The sequence below is a fragment of the Chiloscyllium plagiosum genome, chromosome 20 (genome assembly GCF_004010195.1).
Source record: "Chiloscyllium plagiosum isolate BGI_BamShark_2017 chromosome 20, ASM401019v2, whole genome shotgun sequence".
Taxonomy (NCBI): domain Eukaryota; kingdom Metazoa; phylum Chordata; class Chondrichthyes; order Orectolobiformes; family Hemiscylliidae; genus Chiloscyllium; species Chiloscyllium plagiosum.
The window spans coordinates 51,078,332-51,097,462 of NC_057729.1; the positions used below are offsets into that span (position 1 = coordinate 51,078,332).

Genomic DNA, 19,131 nt, shown 5'->3' on the forward strand with positions numbered 1-19,131 from the left:
CAACGATCATTCACACGACATGTACTCCTACATCTTGTGGCCATGCCCATCGTTAGCAAAAAATGTAACAACCTCAGAGTACTCTTAACCAAACAATACCTTGCACAGCTAGGGGTCTGATCCAGGAAAGATTTGTATTTATATTGTAACCTCACAGCACTTCACATAAAACCAGTCATTTCTGAAAGGCAGTTGCTGGCCAGTTAGGCAGGACAGAAAATGGTACAGTACAGAAGGAGGCCATTCAACCCATCACGTTTTGTGAAAAGTTTAATTATTTCACTCTCCTGCACTTTCTACACAGCCCTGGCTCTTAAAATACTCTGAAATGTCCCCCTATTTGTCACATAGAGTCATCTTAAGTCTCTGTCCTTCTCCAATCGAAATAGGCTCTCTCTAACTGGTTAGCTCAGTTGGCTGGATGGCTGGTTTGCGATGCAGAGTGATGCCAACAGCGTAGATTCATTTCCTGTACTGGCTGAAGTTACCATTAAGGGCTCTCCTTCTCAACCTCTCCACTCACCTGAGGCACGGTGACCCTCAGATCAAACCACTACCAGTTGTCTCACTCTCTCTCTCATGAAAGAGCAGTCCTATGATCTGGTAAAACTGTTGTGACTTTACCTTTAGAGATGTTTCTTAGGGCTAAAAGGATTAAAGTACAAGGGGAGAAAGCAGAAACAGGGTGTTTAGTTTGATGATCATATTGAATGGGGTAGCAGGCTCAGGGGGCTGAATGGCCTACTCCTGCTCCTATTTTCCATGTGCAGTTTAGAGCAGGTGGGTGTGAGGTTTGGATTACAGCACCAAATGAGTACAGGTAAGGGCAGGGTCGAGTAATGTTACAGACATAAAGATAGGCAGTCCCGATGGTGGCAGGGGTATACAGGAGGGAAGCACATCTCTGGGTCAAGGGTTGTGAAAAGTCTGGCATCAGGGTCTGCAATGGAGAGGGGAGGTCCCAGAGCTTCACAATCACTTCAACTGATTTTTCAAACTGAATTCATAGCAGCTTGAGAACTCAAATATCGACTGTATTGTGGTGGAATGTAAACTCACATACTCGACATCAATAGTCCAGGACCTTGGATTGCTGGCAGAGTAGCACAGACACTGTACTACAGCAACGTACTGGCAGGGGAAAAAAAAGAAAAAAAAACTTTCTGTTAACTATGTAAAGCAAGTGCACTGCCTTTTTTTGATATCTGTAGAATAAGGGAGCAGCGTTGGCACTGTATTGAAATTAATTTGCAAGAATTTGTAGATGCCTTTCATTCATCTTAATCCCTGTAGAATTTCACCCCCTTTTGTAGCGAGATATCAACATAAGTACCAAAATCATTTGAAAAATAATCATGTGATTTTTTTTCATGTATTCATGGACGTCCGCAAGATTATGATACATAGACCAACATGCATTTAGATAGTCACAGTGAAGAATTTTTCTGAAACCATTCCAAGGCTTCACACACACATAGATGAGGCATATGGCCACCAATTCAGGAAGGAACAGTCAAAGATCAGAATTTTAAATGTAATGATTGAATTACAAGGTGCCAATATGCACACAGATAGCATGTGAGGGATAGGGGGCATCATAGGTATGGTGGAGTTCAGGGCAGGTTGAAATTACCAGAGAAGAGAAGGCGAAGGAACTAGCAAGCATGGGTGAATCTACTGGTGATGAGGGTTTAGTCAGTAACAGGGTAGAAATGGGCAACATTACAGAGGTAGAAGAAAGAGACATTTAAAAGTGCAAAGCAGTGAGAAAGTAATAGGTATTATAGTGGAAGCTTCCTCAGATCAATAACAATTGACAAGATGCTTTGCATTAGAGTCTAGTTTGCTGGAGAACAGGGTAAAGTTGAAACTTTATTGCTGGAACAGCACAGCAGGTCAGGCAGCATCCAGGGAACAGGAGATTGGACGTTTCGGGCACAGGCCCTTCTTCAGGATAAAGGCCATTAAAGGTCATTTACCTGCTTCCACTAAAACCAAATGATGGAAGTGACATGTCATTCCTTGTACAGTACACACTCAAAAGTAACAACATCAGCAATGTTAAGGGATCTGTGTCATGGCGTCAAGACCATAGACTTGTCAAGGCCACTGTACCTGAATCCACACAGTCACACTCGCCTCTGTTCACTGCTGACTGCGGTACCAACTGAATTGCTACATTGAGAGCAGACAGTGCTGACATAAACACAGCAGGAGTCAGAGGCCTCTAGACTCCATTCCAATCAAAATCACTACCTTTGTTGATTAATAGCAAGGTCAGCACTTTTGACTGTTCAGAGGTGAAACTGAACAAGTTGCATTTAGACAGAACTTTTAAGTCATTAAATGTCCCAAAGCACCTCAATGGATTAATTACCGAGCAAAATATGAAACCCAGCCACATATTAGATCAGGGAACCAAAAACTTGATCAACCAGGTAGATTCTAAGGAATGTTATAAAGGACGACAGAGAGTTGGAGTGGTGCAGTGATGGAATTCCAAGGCTTGGAGTCTAAACAATTGCAAGCAGGGTCACCAATGGTGGCCATTATTTATCCCATAGTTAACATTACAATCAGTGTTTACCTCTTCATTGCTATTTGTGGGAGCTTGCTGTGCACAAATTGGCTGCTCTTTCCTACACTACAACTGTGATTCACTTTCCAACTATTCCATTGCCTAATATGAATGAAATTACATAAATAGAAGACATTCTGAATTTCTATTGGGTAGAGACAGCAGTTTGAGCAACTGTAAAGTAGATGATAGAAAATTAACTTCAATGGAAAAAAGGGGAATTGGTAAATAAACTCTCTATTAATTATTGCTCATATTACACTATTCCACAAAGTCAAGATCCACCACATAATGAGGGCACTGTAGCTCGGTTATGTCAACTTTAAAAATAAAAAGCTTGTATTAGTACAAGTCACCACAGAGTAGCCAGATTATTTGGAAAGAAAGCATCATCCTTTCAGAAAAGAATCTTATCATTATGTGGCTCCAGTGCCCCCATTCCCAGGAGGCAACGGCCTAATGGTTTATTGCTAGACTATTCGTCTGGAGACTCAGCTACTGTTTTTTAGATTAGATTGTAGATTATATTACAGTGTGGAAACAGGCCCTTCGGCCCAACAAGTCCACACCGACCCGCCGAAGCGAAACCCATCCATACTCCTACATTTACCCCTTACCTAACACTACGGGCAATTTAGTATGGCCAATTCACCTGACCTGCACATCTTTGGACTGTGGGAGGAAACCGGAGCACCCGGAGGAAACCCACGCAGACACGGGGAGAACGTGCAAACTCCACACAGTCAGTCGCCTGAGGCGGGAATTGAACCCGGGTCTCTGGCGCTGTGAGGCAGCAGTGCTAACCACTGTGCCACCGTGCCGCCCGTGTTCTGGGCAGCTGAGTTCAAATCCTGCCAAGACATGAAACCATTGTTGATTGTCATGAAAAAACCCATCTGGTTCACTGATGCCCTTTAGGGAGGGAAATCTGCTATCTTTACCTGGTCTGGCCTACATGTGACTCAATTGCCTTTGGGCAATTAAGGATGGGGAATAAATTCTGGCCTAGCCAGAAATGGCTCCATAAGGTGAGGTGGGGGCAGACAAAGTCTCCAGTTCTAGTGATTGACACTTAACTGCACATAATGGAGAATGTGTGAACAGAAGAGTAGATTAGATTCCCTACAGAATGGAAACAGGCCTTTTGGCCAAACAAGTCGACACCGACCCTCCGAAGAGTAACCCACCCCGACCCTATATTTACCCCTGCCTAATGCACCTAACACTACAGACAATTTAGCATGGTCAATTCACCTGATGTGCACATCTTTGGACTGTGGGAGGAAAGAGCTGAAAATGTGTTGCTGGAAAAGCACAGCAGGTCAGGCAGCATCCAAGGAACAGGAGAATCGATGTTTCGGGCATGAGCCCTTCTTCAGGAATGAGGAAAGTGTGTCCAGCAGGCTAAGATAAAAGGTAGGGAGGAGGGACTTGGGGGAGGGGCGTTGGAAATGTGATAGGTGGAAGGAGGTCAAGGTGAGGGTGATAGGCCAGAGTGGGGGCGGGGGCGGAGAGGTCAGGAAGAAGACTGCAGGTTAGGAAGGCGGTGCTGAGGACTGTGGGAGGAAACCAGAGTACCCAGAGGAAACCCACGCAGACACGGGGAGAACGTGCAAACTCCACACAGACAGTTGCCCAAGGCTGGAAGCGAACCCCGGGTCTCTGGTGCTGTGAGGCAGCAATGCTAACCACTGAGCCACTGTGCTACCCCTCCGCCCTGTGATAGGACTAAGGGAAGTACAGATGGGAGTACATCAGCAAGCGCCTGTTGAGCCAAATGGCCTGTTTTCCGAACTGTGTAAGTTCAATGCAATGCCATGTAAAGGGGTTACATGAAGACAGCTATTTTTTCAGGGTCAACAGAGAAGGCCCTTTAGTTCTGGCTTTACCCAAACCTTGAAAATGAATTAAATAAAATTTATTGCATTAATGGAGACTATTGCACTTTGCCAGTCATGGAGGTTATAGTCATACAGCAAAGGTGCATCTAATTCATCATGACTCATTTAATTAGCAGGTTGACATTCGCACAGTTTTGTATGACCCATGAGATCTAGGATGGATTTAGACTAGAGATTGGAGACAAAGAGTTATGGTCATGGTGACAAGAAAGACCATTAAATCTTCACTGATTAGCTCTTCTTGATGCTCCTTCAATACAAGAGTGCTGGTCTTCCTGACACTCTGCTCCAAGGCACCTAGTACCTTCTTACCAGCAATGTCTAGATGTATAGGCTACAATTACAGTGATATGAAGTGCATGGACAAACCTCTCTTGACCTGATTAACTCTGCAACAGCCCTCTGACTGGGGACCACTTCGATTATTAGACCATGAGACAGAGGAACAGAATTAGGCCATTCGGCCATCGGGTCTGCTGTGCCGTTCAGACATGGCTGATATGTTTCTTAACCCCATTCTCCTGCCACATGCCCCACTTGCAACACTCCTCTCTTGCCATTCTCAGATGGGTCATTACTCTTGGCAGCAAGTCTAATTATCTACTTGACAACACTCTTTTGAAGAGTTGCAATGCGAAGAATGGAAGAACGAAGGTAATTTGCAGCAACTCTGATACTGCCTGTGGAGTATGATCTAGATGTTGCTGCACGCACTGCAGGAAAGGTTTTCATTGGCTTGTTTAAGCAGCTGAAAGCAAGTGCTTGCAAAGGGACATGGCACTGGCTGCTACACAATGCACTGCGTGTTGCCAGAGGAAGTGGTGGAGGCTGGTACAATGGCAACATTTATAAAAGGCATCTGGATGGGTATATGAATAGGAAGGGTTTGGAGGGATATGGGCTGGGTGCTGGCAGGTGGGACTAGATTGGGTTGGGATATCTGGTCGGCATGGACGGGTTGGACCGAAGGGTCTGTTTCCATGCTGTACATCTCTATGACTCTATGTTGTTCTAATTAATTCTTCGGCTCAGTCATAAAACACGTGAGCTACATGCAGAGTACAGACTTGGGCAATAATCTGACTGAGTCTGTGAATGGAGGTGTGTACAGAAAAAATCCAAGCTGACAGACCAATGCAGTACTGAGCTGTCAGAGGCATCTTGTTTTCACTGAAAACCATTACAGTCAGAATGTTACTGGACTGGGGATCCAAAGCATCCCATGTCATAGAGTCATAGAGGTGTACAGCGTGGAAACAGACCCTTCAGTCCAACCCGTGCACGCCAACCAGATATCCAAACCCAATCTAGTCCCACCTGCCAGCACCCGGCCCATATCCCTCCAAACCCTTCCTATTCATATACCCATCCAAATGCCAGTTTTGGAACTTTGGAAAACAACAGCATTTTTAAAAGTGGGAAGAACAGACAAAGGAAGCACATGTCCTTGGGTTGTGGGTTCAAATCTCACCAACACAGATGGTGGGATTTCAAATTGATTCTTAAACGTTGGGATTGAATACTAATAATAACAATCGTAAAGCTATTACGAATTGTTATTAAAACCTGCCTGATTTGCTATAGAGAATGTTGCCTCTCCTAGCTGGTCCAGTTGACTCCAGACCCACAGCAATGTGGTTACTCTTCACTGCCCAATGAAATGGGCCAACCAGCTATCGATTCAATGGTAACTGGGGATGGGCATCAAATGCTGCCAGTTATATTCATGTTCCCTTTTGAAAAGGTGAATAAAAAGATTATCTGAACATTCCCACATTGCTGTTTGTGGGATCTTGCCGTGCACAAAGGTGACTCCATGTTTTCCTCTGAGATACAGTGAGGGCATTCCAAACGGCACCTCAAGCAGAATGTTCTAGGGCATTCTGAGGTTGTGAAAAATGTTTGTAGTACTTGATGCAGAAAGGAGTCCACCTCTGCTCCCCTGTACAACCCAACCCCGAATCAACAGCACAAAAACAAGGGGCTCTCCAAATGGGCGCTGACTGGGTTGAACCTACATTCTAGATGAGGGGGCGAGGAGAAAGTCCTCCGGTCTGAGTTGGCAGGGTCTTGAATGTTACAGAGTCAGAGAGATGCATAGCGGGGAAACAGACCCTTCGGTCCAACTCGTCCATGCCAACTAGACATCCAAAATCAGGGATGGGGAACCTGCGACCTTGTAGGCCACTGTGTGTGGCCTTTTGAATGAATCCAAATTTTGCAGAACAAATCTTTTATTTTTTAGTAATATGTTTTTCGTCCTTTATTATTTTTATTTTAATCTTAAAATGAATGTATTTAAAATACCAGAGAGTAAAAGAAAGTTCAACGAAATAATCCTCACAGACTGACTGCCACAATTTTAAAAAATGTGAATTTTGAAGAATATATAATTGAAGTTTCTTAGATGCGGCCTTATTAGATTACAACTAACATAATGCGGCCTTCCAACATGTCTCATTTGCCAGCACTTGGCCCATATCCCTGTAAACCCTTAAACTGGTGTCAAAAAGTGAGGCGCTGGAAAAGCACAGCAGATCAGGCAGCATCTGAGGAGCAGGAGAGTCGGGCGTTAGCCCTTCATCAGGAACGCCCATCCTTCTGCCTCTGGGATGCTGCCTGACCTGCTGCGTTTTGTCCGGCGCCACTCTTTCTCGACCCTTGCCTCTCCAATCCTCATTTTCTCCTGGTTGTTGAAAGTAAACGGTGCTCTAGGGGAGTGGGTATGGTGTTGAAAATGTGGAACGTCAGGGTTATGGATGTGGGACTGAACGTGAGCGCTCCTCAATGAGCTGGCAGGCGGACAATGGAGCGAATGGCCTCCCGTGCTGCGGGTTCTACAGCCGAAGGGGAAAGAGGGAAGGGAATGGGTGGTTCAAGCCCCTCATGGGAGTGGGGGAATGCACGGAGATTACAAAGCATCCATAGCACCCAGTGTCCTCAGCTTGCTCCCAGAGTCGGTGTGAGGGGGACTGACCTGGAATATCACACAGCTCACAATGTGCTCTCTCTCTCTCTCCAGCAACAGCCAACTCTGGAAGGGAAGAAGCTATCATTGACGGGGAAACCCATCCAGTTGGGCCTCTCACTGGACATGCCTGACTAGAAAACTGCAACAATTTGCAAAGGGATCCGCCAGTCGCGGGACACCCTCTCTGCTGCCCAGGCAACTGTCTGACACACTGTACCGCCACACACACCTAGCCCCCTGACACCTCGACAAACCCCCCACCCAGCACTCCCTGATGCTGACACCCTGCAAGAACGCACCGTTCACAGAGACAGTGAGCAGAGGGAAGGTTCACACAGCCCCATCTAACCACACACAGCTCTGCACAATTACCTTCAATACAAGCTCCTTCAGGCACAGAGCCGCAGAAAGAAAAAAAATTCAAATCCTCGGTAGGATTAAGCTTTCTTCTCCCCACCATATACTGTACACACAGATATACAGACACATACAGATATACACACAGACATATATAGATATACTATATACACAGATACACAGACACATAGATATACTGTATACACAGATACACACATAGATATACTGTACACACAGATATACAGACACATACAGATATACACACAGACATATATAGATATACTGTATACACAGATACACAGACACATAGATATACTGTATACACAGATACACACAGATATACAGTACACACCGATACACACAGATATACAGATACACACACATGCAGATATACACAGGCACATATAGATAATACTGTATACAGACACAGATATACTGTACACAGATAAACACACAGACACAAATACACACATAATATACACACATAGATACATGCACAGATATACAGATACACAGACACATACAGATATACACACACATATATTTACATACACACACGTACAGATACACACAGGTAATACACACACAAAACAGCCCGACAACAATGAATAATTTTGAGCACTTTGACAGCCTCCGCCATGCAGTCAAATTTGAGACAACTCCGTCAAATTCTGCATCGCTATTATTTACGAGCACAGGTAATTGCTGGTAAATGTATACAATTTTTCTTGCACAAAAAGCATTTCGAAACGGCCAGAAGTAGTGGCAGATTCCCGCGGGAGGACTGCAGACTCAAAGGCTTACCTTTCTCCCCGTCGGATCCCCGAAGGCAGAATGAGCCGCCTTAAAAATGTCAAGATATTCCCCTGAATATCGAGATGTCTGAGGGGGAGAGTCAGTCTTGCTCCTCACCGCTCGCTTTCATTCCTCAATGCGGTCTTGTTACCAGCTTCTCTGTTTTCTGCCATACATATGCTAAGCATGTGTTCAGTCTCACATCTGTGAGCCATTGAGAAGCAAATAGCAGCCTCTTTTTTAAAAAAAATTCCCCCTATTCCCTCCCTCCTCCCTGTAAATATTAGGAAGTATAGACCTTGCAGTGCAGATGGAGCCCAGATGGGTCCAATGTGTGTAGCCGAAGTGACCAGTTTCAGATTCCCCTGTCTTCCTCGTCACAAATACATATCATTCCAAGACCTGGTTAATATGTGATGTCACTAAACACATGCCCCCTTCCATAACGCCTTGGCCAATCAGCCCTGGAGTCTAGACGTTTGATTCCTTTAACATATTAACCTCATTTGCAGACAGCATCTTCCTCCTGGCTGCATGAGATACTAGCTCAGCAACAGCAAAAAATGAATGAACTGCTCGAGTACTTTCCATTCTCTCTTGGTCACTGGAGTTTTCTTTTGAACAGACACAAATGGACTCAGTCCAGCTGACGGCTTCGAGGGAGGGCACTTGGGTTTTGTTTCTGGGGTTGTAAGTATTCAGGCTTTTCGGATTTCAGAAAACATAAATGATTTCCACACACTCCTGCTGCAGATGAGCAGTAAGTCGCAAAGCTAAGGTGAACCCAGGCTCAGTCCCCTGCTCTGCACTGAGTCGATGGATTTCAGCCAGGACACTCAGTTTCGATTTTTTTTTACAGAACCCCTGACCCTCCTGTTTTTTTTTTCTTTTTCTTTCTTTCTCTCTCCCCACACTGCCGCCTAACCGCGGTAGTGCTTATTTTTCCCCAGCACCCATGGTGTGTGTGTGCAGGTGAGACACAGTGAGAGACACAAGGTGCACGAATCTTTATTCAATTTCCACCACCAGGAAGATAGGAAACACCCCAGTGGCCAGTGACAAGCGGTGCCCCTCACATCAAAGGGCAATGCTGTGTGATCAAACAGTGAAGGGGAGGGCAGGGATTAAATCAAAATAGAGTTGGAGGGGGAAATAATGCACTCCATTCCCTGCAGCGCCTACCTCTCCCTGAACAACTTGATGGACACCGCGTGCTCCTTCTCCAAGGACACCCGGGCTCTAACATAACCAGGGAAGAGGGTCGACCCTAATGACCCCCTCCATGGCCCGCTGCCTGGACCTGTTTATGGCCAGGGACACTCAGTTTAGATGCTGTAAGGGGGTGGTGGGAAGCCAAACCTTAATTTGTTCTAGGTTTCTGCGTCCATTCCCTGCTCGGGCATTGAATATGCTAAAGGCTCTGTTCCAAATATCCCAATCTCCAGCCACAAACAGACCATTCAGCCCAATCAGACCATTCTGGGATCAGACTTCAATCAATCAGCCTTCCCTTGCCTAACTGTATCAATATTATTCGCTCCTCCCTTCTCCCTCTTGCGTACGGTTCAGTTGCTAGCAATGTTTATCCCTCTATCAACATCTCCAAGACAAATTATCAGGTCATGATCACATTTCTAACTATGGGAATCTACCGTGTGGATTCTATGGTGAGGCTCGGTGGTTTGCATTGCTGCCTCACAGTGCTGGGACCTGGGTTCAATTCCATCCTCGGGTGACTATCTATGTGGTGTTTGCACATTCTCCCCATGTCAGTGGGTTCCCTCTGGGTGTGCCAATTTCCTCCCACTGTTCAAAGATGAGCAGGTTAGATCTGGGTGGGATGCTCTCCGAAAGATCAGTGCACTCTCAATGGGCTGAATGGCACTGTATCTGCACTGTAGGGATTTTATGTTCAATTCTAACATTGGCTGCCTCTTTTCCCATATTACCACAGTGACTACACTTCAAAAGTATTTAGTTGGTTTTGCAATATCTGGTGGTCATGCAAGATGCTATATAAGTCTAAATTATTGAGTCATAGAGATGTACAGCATGGAAACAGACCCTTCGGTCCAACTCGTCCATGCCAACCAGATATCCCAACCCAATCTCGCCCCACTTGTCAGCCCAGCCCATATCCCTCTAAACCCTTCCTATTCATATACACATCTAGATGCCTTTTAAATGTTGCAATTGTATCAGCCTCCACCACTTTCTCTGGCATCACATTCCATACACGCATCACCCTCTGAATGAAAAAGTTGCCCCTTAGGTCTCTTTTAAATCTTTCCCTTCTCACCCTAAACCTGTGCCCTCTAGTTTTTGTCCCCCACCCCAGGGAAAAGACTTTGTCTATTTACCCTATCCATGCCCCTCATAATTTTGTAAACCTCTATAAGGTCACCCCTCAGCCTCCGGTGCTCCAGGGAGAACAACCCCAGCCTATTCAGCTTCTCCCTTTAGCTCAAATCCGCCAACCATGGCAACATCCTTGTAAATCCTTTCTGAACCCTTTCAATTTCATAACATTCTTCCGGCAGGAATGAGTCCAAAATTGCATGCCATATTCCAAAAGTGGCCTAATCAATGTCCTGTACACCTGCAACATGACCTCCTAACTCCTGTACTCAGTACTCTAACCAATCAAGGAAAGCATACTAAATGCCTTCTTCACAATCCTATCTACCGACAACACTACTTTCAAGGAGCTATGAACCTGCACTCCAAGGTATCTGTTCAGCAACACTCCCTAGGACCTTACCATTAAGTGTATAAGTCCTGCTAAGATTTGCTTTCCCAAAATACAGCACCTCACATTTATCTGAATTAAACTCCATCTGCCACTTCTCAGCCCGTTGGCCCATCTGATCAAGATCCCGTTGTAATCTAAGGTAACCATCTTTGCTATCCACTACACCACTGATTTTGGTGTCATCTGCAAACTTACTAACTATACCTCTTATGCTCACATCCAAATCATTTATATAAATGATGAAAAGCAGTGGATCCAGCACCGATCCTTGTGGCACTCCTGGTCACAGGCCTCCAGTCTGAAAAACAACCCTCCACCACCACCCTCTGTTTTCTACCTTCGAGCCAGTTCTGTATCCAAATGGCTAGTTCTCCCTGTATTACATGAGATCTCCCATGGGGAACCTTGCTAACCAATCTCCCATGGGGAACCTTGTCGAACACCTTACTGAAGTCCAGATAGATCACATCTACCACTCTGCCCTCATCAATCCTCTTTGCTACTTCTTCAAAAAACTCAATCAAGTTCGTGAGACATGATTTCCCAAGCACAAAGCCATGTTGACTCTCCCTAATCAGTCCTTGCCTTTCCAAATACATGTACATCCTGTCCCTCAGGATTCCCTCCAACAACTTGCCCACCACCGGCGATAGGCTCACCGATCTGTAGTTCCCTGGCTTGTGTTTACCACCTTGCTTAAATAGTGGCACCACATTAGCCAACCTCCAGTCTTATTTTTCTAGCTTCCCCTTAATTCCATTGTTACTAGGTATTTTAAACACTCCCTAGGCTAGCAAATTCTCCATTATCACCACTCTTTCAGCAAAGATTTTTTGTCAGAATGCCTGATTTGATTTCTTGGAGACTATCTTATTTTAATGACTTCATCTTTCATTGCCATGTTGGAGATGGTTCATAGATGTGGATCAACATAAAGGAAATCAGGCTAGACTATTGTAACCTCAGTACTGAGCCACCATTACTTCAAGGATTTAAGAATATTGGGAGCAGAAATGGGTCATTCAATCTCTTTAATCTGCTTGACTATCCAATAGCTGAAGTTTCATTGTTCCATGCTGTTACCCAACCAACTTATCAGTCCTGAAAAATCCAATTGTTCCCTCAGTTTCTGGAGCCTCGAGTATCTGGATTTAAGAGGTTATCAGATTGCTAATTGCCTTCATACTGCAGACTGAAAGCAACAGGGTCTTAAAGTTCCTCATCTTGCACTGATCAGGACTGCGGCAAGAATACAAAATTTCAAAAGAGTACTCTTGCTTCTGCCCTGATGACTGCCAGATGTAAAGCTTTGACAGAACAGACGTTCTCTTCAGCAAAATTCTGAACTTTGAAAAAAAACGATACCATCACTAATTGGGTCAGCATTTATTGCCCATCCCTAATTATTGCTGAGAAGATGGTGGCGAGCTGCTTTCTTGAACCACTGCAGTACAGTTAGTACACACTGGTTGTCATTAGGGAGGGGGCTCCAGGATTTTGATCCAGTAGCAGTGAAGGAATGGTGTTATATTTTCAAGTGAGGATGGTGAGTGGATTGGAGGGAATTTGCAGGTTGCGGTGTTCCCATGTATCTGCTGCCCTGACCTCCCTGGCAGCAGATGTTGTGGTTTGGAAAGTGCTTTCAGATAAGTTTTGCTAAGTTACTGCAGTGCATCTTGTAACTGGTACACACTGCTGCCGTTCTGCGGCGAGGGTGGACGGAGTGAATATGCAAGGTGGCGGATTCAGTCCCAATCAAGTGGGCTTGCTTTGCCCTGGAGGGGAGCTGAAATTCCGTGGTGTTGTTGGAGCTGCACCCATCCAGGCGGGTGTGGTTATTCAATCACACTTGTGCCTTGTAGATGGTAGACAGGCTTTGGGGAGTTGGGAGGTGAATTACTCGCTGGATAATTCCCACCCTCTGACCTCTTGTACATGGTTGATCCAGTTGAGATTCCAGTTAGAGTGTGAGTGTGTGTGTGCGTACCTGTTTACCAGTTCCACTCTTGAACAGCCTAGTTCCTATTTCAAGGCTGGGTCCACTCATCTAGGAATGCTTCCGACTGAACCCTTTTAGACGCTTTGATTTGCTGGGAACTCCATATGCTATATTCCAGGGAGCCTGGAGTCCCAATCCATCTTTGGGAAGAGAGTAGGAGAGGCGGCCAGTGGCTTTGAACGTTCCTGCTCAGCCACAGCTCCAGCCTAGAAAGGTGACGGGACGTGGAGATGTGCCTGTGAAATATCGCACTGCTGAGTTTCTTAGCGAGAAGCTTGCGCTGTGTTCACAGCTTAATTTTACACATGAGGAGAGAGCCTCGGGGGAGTAAGAAAGAGCTAGCACAATGGATTTCAACCTGTTTTTTTGGTTAAGGAACCCTAGAATGAAAATCTATAGGACCGTAATCCTTTCTCCCTCCTGCCCTCCCACCGTACATATTCTGAAACAAACAAGAAAACAAAGTTGAGCAAATGAAAGAAAAAGCAACAATATTTTTTAATATGATTATTTTTCATCAAATACATCTTGAACAAGCTTCCTGGTTCCCTTTCGGAATGGTCCTTAACTTCTGTGACATCCTGATTGAAAAGCAATGAGCTAGCATCATGGAGCTGAATGGCAGCAAAAACTCTATCTGGGCAAAGGAAAGGGGAAACCTCTGGGGGAAGAGGGTCTGGATGGGGAAAGAGAAGACAAATTCGGTTCTAGTTTCAGTCATATTCTTAGGTACTGTTAAACATTTTGCCTGCACATGTCTGCATTTCAATTTAATTCCTTCCTGCTGCCTAGATTTAATACAGGTGTTCAAAATTACAAGGGATCTTGACAGATAGGAGAAAACTTTCCACTGGCAGAACAGCCAAAACCAGAGGGCACAGATTTGAGATAATTAACAAAAGAACCAACAGTGAGCAGGGGTAGATTTTTTGTAACATGACAGTCTGTTTTGATTGGAAAGATCAGTGAAAGTAAATTTGATGATAACTTAATGACAGATCGTTTTTGAAAACCCACCACCAAATCACCTGTTTGATGAACTAAACGGTTAGCGAGTTTTGAAAAGATTCGTAGCTCAGGTTGAGGTTCTGGATGTAGGTTTGCTCGCTGAGCTGCAAAGTTCATTTTCAGACGTTTTATTACCTAGTATGGTGACTAAACGTCTGAAAAAGAACCTTCCAGCTCTTCGAGCAAACCTACATCCAGAACTAAACAGTGACTTAATTACAAACACTAGCTACCAAGGTCTACAACAGGTAGTAATACGTTATAAATGAGAAGTGGGGATGTGTGGAAAAGATTAGGGGAAATGAGGCTGATTAAATTGAGCTCTTTCAAAGAGCTGGCAGAGGCAGGGTTGGGCTGAATGGTCTGCTTCTGTGCTGTCAGGCTCTATGATGAGCCACCCGTCTAGTTCTTGCAACATCACTGCCACCAGAATCAACCATTCTTTAGCATAAACTTTTGAGATAGCATTCACAAAAGCATCCATAATAATAAAACAAACTGCGGATGTTGGATATCTAAAAGAGGACAGAAATTGCTGGAAAAACTCAGCAAGTCAGGCAGCGTCTGCCGGGAGAAAAAGTGGAGTTAATGTTCTGAGTCCAGTGGCTCTTTCTCCAGTTCTCGAAAGGTTAACTCTGCTTTCTGTCTACAGTTGCTGCCTGACCTCCTGAGTTTCTCCAGCCATTTCTGCTTTTGTTGTCGATAACCATGGCTGGTCAATTTTACTTTGCATGTGCATGGGACAGCAATGTTTTTAAAGCATCGGGGAAGGCAGTGATGTGAAATGCACACACACAGGTCAAACTTTCGCAGTAACTGCACATCCTAGGCATACACTGTCACTTGCTGTGTGATGTACACTGCACTATAAATGTGACAGATTTCTCACTATGAATTAGCTTCAACAGAATTGATTCATCTGAATTAGAAACTTCATGCTCACCTTAGGACAAAGGTCATAGGTTCAAACACCTCTCTCAGGTGCAAATATATCGTCTAAACCAAATCAATGGGGTTGTAATGATGGAGTGCTACATTGTCAGAGGTGCTGCTAGCCCTATCAGGGTGGACATACAAAACCTAACAGTACTTTCTGAAGCAGAGTAACAGAACTCTTCCCAGTGTTCTTGCCAATATTTATCCCCTGAGCATTTCTAAAAAGAGAGACTAGAAGATTTCGGTCTTGCATCGATCAGGACAAACACAAGAATGCCAAATTTCAAATGATCACAACAATTTATACTGTTGCAGAAAAAGGTATTGGTTGGGCAGCAGGATGACTCAGATTGATTGAGTTGATGGTATGGAGACAGGGGCAGGGAACAGTTGGCTCCCAAGCTGCTGAGTGATTCAAAACAAGAAGGCATAAGAGATATACATATTCCTTTTAATAAAAACCAATAGAACTGCGAATGCTGTAAATCAGAAACAAAGACAGAAGTTACTGAAAAGATCTGGTAGCATCTGTGAAGAGAAATCAGAGTTAACGTTTCGGGTCCAGTGACCCTTCCTCAACTGATGGTAGCTAGGAAAATGTTGGTTTATATGTAGAAGATAGGGTGAGGGGAGGGGGTAAGGAGTAAATGATTAGAGGGGGATAGAGCCCAGATAGAGAGAGAAGAACACTTGGACAGACAAAGGAATGGATAACAATCTGGCTGGAAGGGTGAATAGCTGTTAATGGAGTAGCTAGTCGTTAGTCAGTCGCTAGTAATAGGTAGTGTGTATTGACAGACAATGCGATAGCAAGGCCTGGTGTGTGGGGTAGGGGACTAGGACATGGGGGAGTTAGGCCCTAAAATTAGTGAACTAGATGTTGAGTCTAGAGGGGTGTAGGGTCCCCAAATGGAAAATGAGGTGTTGTTCTTCCAGCTTGCGCTGAGCCTCACTGGAGCCCTGCAGTAAGCCTGAGACGGAGATGTTGGCCAGGGAACAGGGTGGTGTGTTAAAGTGGCAGGCAACTGGAAGCTCAGGGTCTGTTCTGCAGGCTGAACGTAGAAGGTCTGCAAAGTAGTCACCCAGTCTATGGTTCGTTTCCCCAATTGGATTAGATTCCCTACAGTATGGAAACAGGCCCTTCGGCCCAACTAGCCCACACCGACCCTCCCAAGAGGAGACCCCTGACACTACAGGCAATTTAGCATAGCCAATTCACCTGGAGGAAACCAGAGCAAACACGGGGAGAATATGCAAACTCCACACAGTCACCCAAGGCAGGAATCAAACACTGGTCCCTGGTGCTGTGAGGCAGCAGTGCTAACCACTGAGCCACCATGCCAGTTTGTTGTGTATATTACGGATTTGGATATAAATGTTAGAGTTATGATCAGTAAGTTCACAGATAACACAAATATTGGCGGTGTGCTAAAGAGCTGGGAGAAAGGCGTTAGACAACATAGAAACATAGGCAGGACTGCTTAGGTGGACTGAGTGATTGCAAATAGAATTTAATCCTAAAAACTGTGAAGTGATGCACTTGGAAGGACTGAACAGGCAAGAGAGTACCTGTTGAATGGTGAGACCATCGGAAATATAGAGAGAGGGACCTTGGTCCACAGATCCTTAAAGTCAGCAGGACAGCATGTAGAGGAGACTACATTATGGTCTCCTTTGTATGTCCAACTGTTCCCTTTATCTGGGCTCTATCCCCCTCCTATCATTTACTCCTTACCCCCTCCCCCCACCCTATCTTCTTCATATAAACCAATATTTTCCTAGCTACCACCAGTTCTGAGGTAGGGTCACCAGACCCAAAACGTTTACTTTGATTTCTCTTCACAGATGCTGCCAGACCTGCTGAGCTTTTCCAACATTTTCCTTTTGTTGAACAAACTGTGTAAACGTATGCCTAGCTAGATTACAAAGTTTGACCGATTATATCAAATTGGTTAAATGAAACCAGAGAACTGCTGGTGGTCAACAGAAACAGAAATTGCTGCAGAAACTCAGCAGCTCAGGCAGCATCTGTGGAGAGAAAACAGAGTTAATGTCTTGAATACAGTGACCCATCTCCAGAATCCTTCAAAATGTTAACTATTTGAGATGGAGAGAAAATAGAGTGTACATTTGGAGGGATTCTGAAGATGGGTCAACGGACTCAAAACATTAACTCTGGTTTCTCCCCATTGCAAATTGTTTGCTGTTTTAATCATTTTGTGCACTCAGGCTATTGTGTAAGAATGTCCAATTGGAGAATCACACCCAATAGCAGACTTTGCTTTGGGGTTTGTAAATGCAGCCTCACTATGTATAGCCTGAACTCTGCTTATTGCAAACAGTGTCAGAGGTCTCACATCACCAGGTTATAGTCCAACAGGTTTATTTGAAATCACAAGCTTTTGAAGTGCTGCTCCATCATCAGGTGAAGTCACCTGACAAAGGAGCAGCGCTCCAAAAGCTTGTGATTTCAAATAAACCTGGTGGACTATAACCTGGTGTCGTGTGACTTCTGACCTTGTCCATCCCAGCCCAACACCAGCACCTCCACAACATTGCAAACAGGAACATGCTATCCCTTAAGTTAACAACGCCATCAAATTTCATTGATGATTATCAGAGAAGGCTGTGTGGAAGGCTGCTCAATTTCCTATGTCTCAGCATTTAGATACTTTTTTCATTGGCTGTAAAATGCTTTGGAACACCAAGGTCATGCAAGGTGCTGCATAAATGCAAGCCTTTCTTTTAGTGGTGATTTGAATCCAAGAATAGGCTCAACCCTGACTAAATTAGCATCTACAGGAATTTGAGATGCTGGTGATATGGTAATAGAAGTGATTTACATTTCAATAGTGCCTCTCATTGTAAAAGCAGCTTCCAGAGTGGAGATAGCGAGGTGAACAATGAGTAGGAAAAACTGAGTCTGTGCAATAGAGGGTGGGGGAATGAGCCCAAATGAAAAAAAAGAGGAATTTGTGGGTGTCCGTGGCATTATTAATATTTGCAACATGATTTCAAAGAAAGTCATTCTTATTAGAACACAAACACAAATTCAACAATGCTAAAGGGAATTTGTCGCAAACTCTGCCCAGAGACAGTTACGACTTTTCAAACACTGCATTAACTTTGATATGGATTACATTTCATTCCACAGTGAATCTGCTGCCTTCACTTGGTCTGTGCTGTTAAATCAATGAGTCAGTGACTGAGGCATGAAAATCATTCCCCAAGTTTTCAGTTCTGCTGATCCAAGTACAACACTTTGGGTCAAGTCCATTTATGTCTTTATCTGGGTCAATAAATTTAAACTTGCTCATATTTGCCATCGCTTTTAACAAGCGTACAAAGAGTTCTCTTTTGCTTACCTCTCTCTCCCAAAGAATTTTAAAATGAATTGAATTGATTGCATATGAAAACCATTAACTGTGTAGGCGTGCAGAGCATCAAGTCTCCTCATTACAGGAAGGGTCACTGGACGCGAAATGTTAACTCTGATATCTCTAGTTAATATAGAGATAACTATATCAGGTTATAGTTGATATAGTTCCTATATCAGGAACTATATCAGGTAGCTGTGGAGCAGAATCCTGCTCCACAGTTACTTGATGAAGGAGCGTCGCTCCGAAAGCTAGTGCTTCCAAATAAACCAGTTGGACTATAACCTGGTGTTGTGCGATTTTTAACTTTGCCCACCCCAGTCCAACACTGGCACATCCACATCCTGATTTCTCTGCTTTTCCAGCAACTTCTGTTTTTGTTGCAAATGACTAATGTGTAAGGGAATGATTTGGGAATTGCATATGAATACATAGGATACTTAAAAATCTAAATAAT

At 44.4% G+C, this 19,131-nt stretch overlaps 1 protein-coding gene across 7 annotated transcripts in view; it reads right to left on the minus strand.

Moving 5' to 3' along the window:
* LOC122560270 (protein CBFA2T1-like) overlaps positions 1-19,131 on the minus strand; it is a 168,954-nt gene that overhangs the window by 107,704 nt on the left and 42,119 nt on the right. Inside the window, exons 1-2 of one of the 7 annotated variants that reach the window (XM_043710797.1) lie at positions 8,612-9,504; positions 1,064-1,131 (exon numbers count right to left, since the gene is read on the minus strand). The exons of 3 other annotated variants lie outside the window; for them this stretch is intronic. In XM_043710797.1, coding sequence (XP_043566732.1) covers positions 1,064-1,070 — 7 coding nt within the window. In that variant the 5' untranslated portion in view covers positions 1,071-1,131; positions 8,612-9,504. Of the gene's footprint in view, positions 1-1,059; positions 1,132-8,611; positions 9,505-19,131 lie in introns of those variants that run through there. 3 more of the 7 variants (XM_043710799.1, XM_043710798.1, XM_043710800.1) reach the window with 3 other exon arrangements.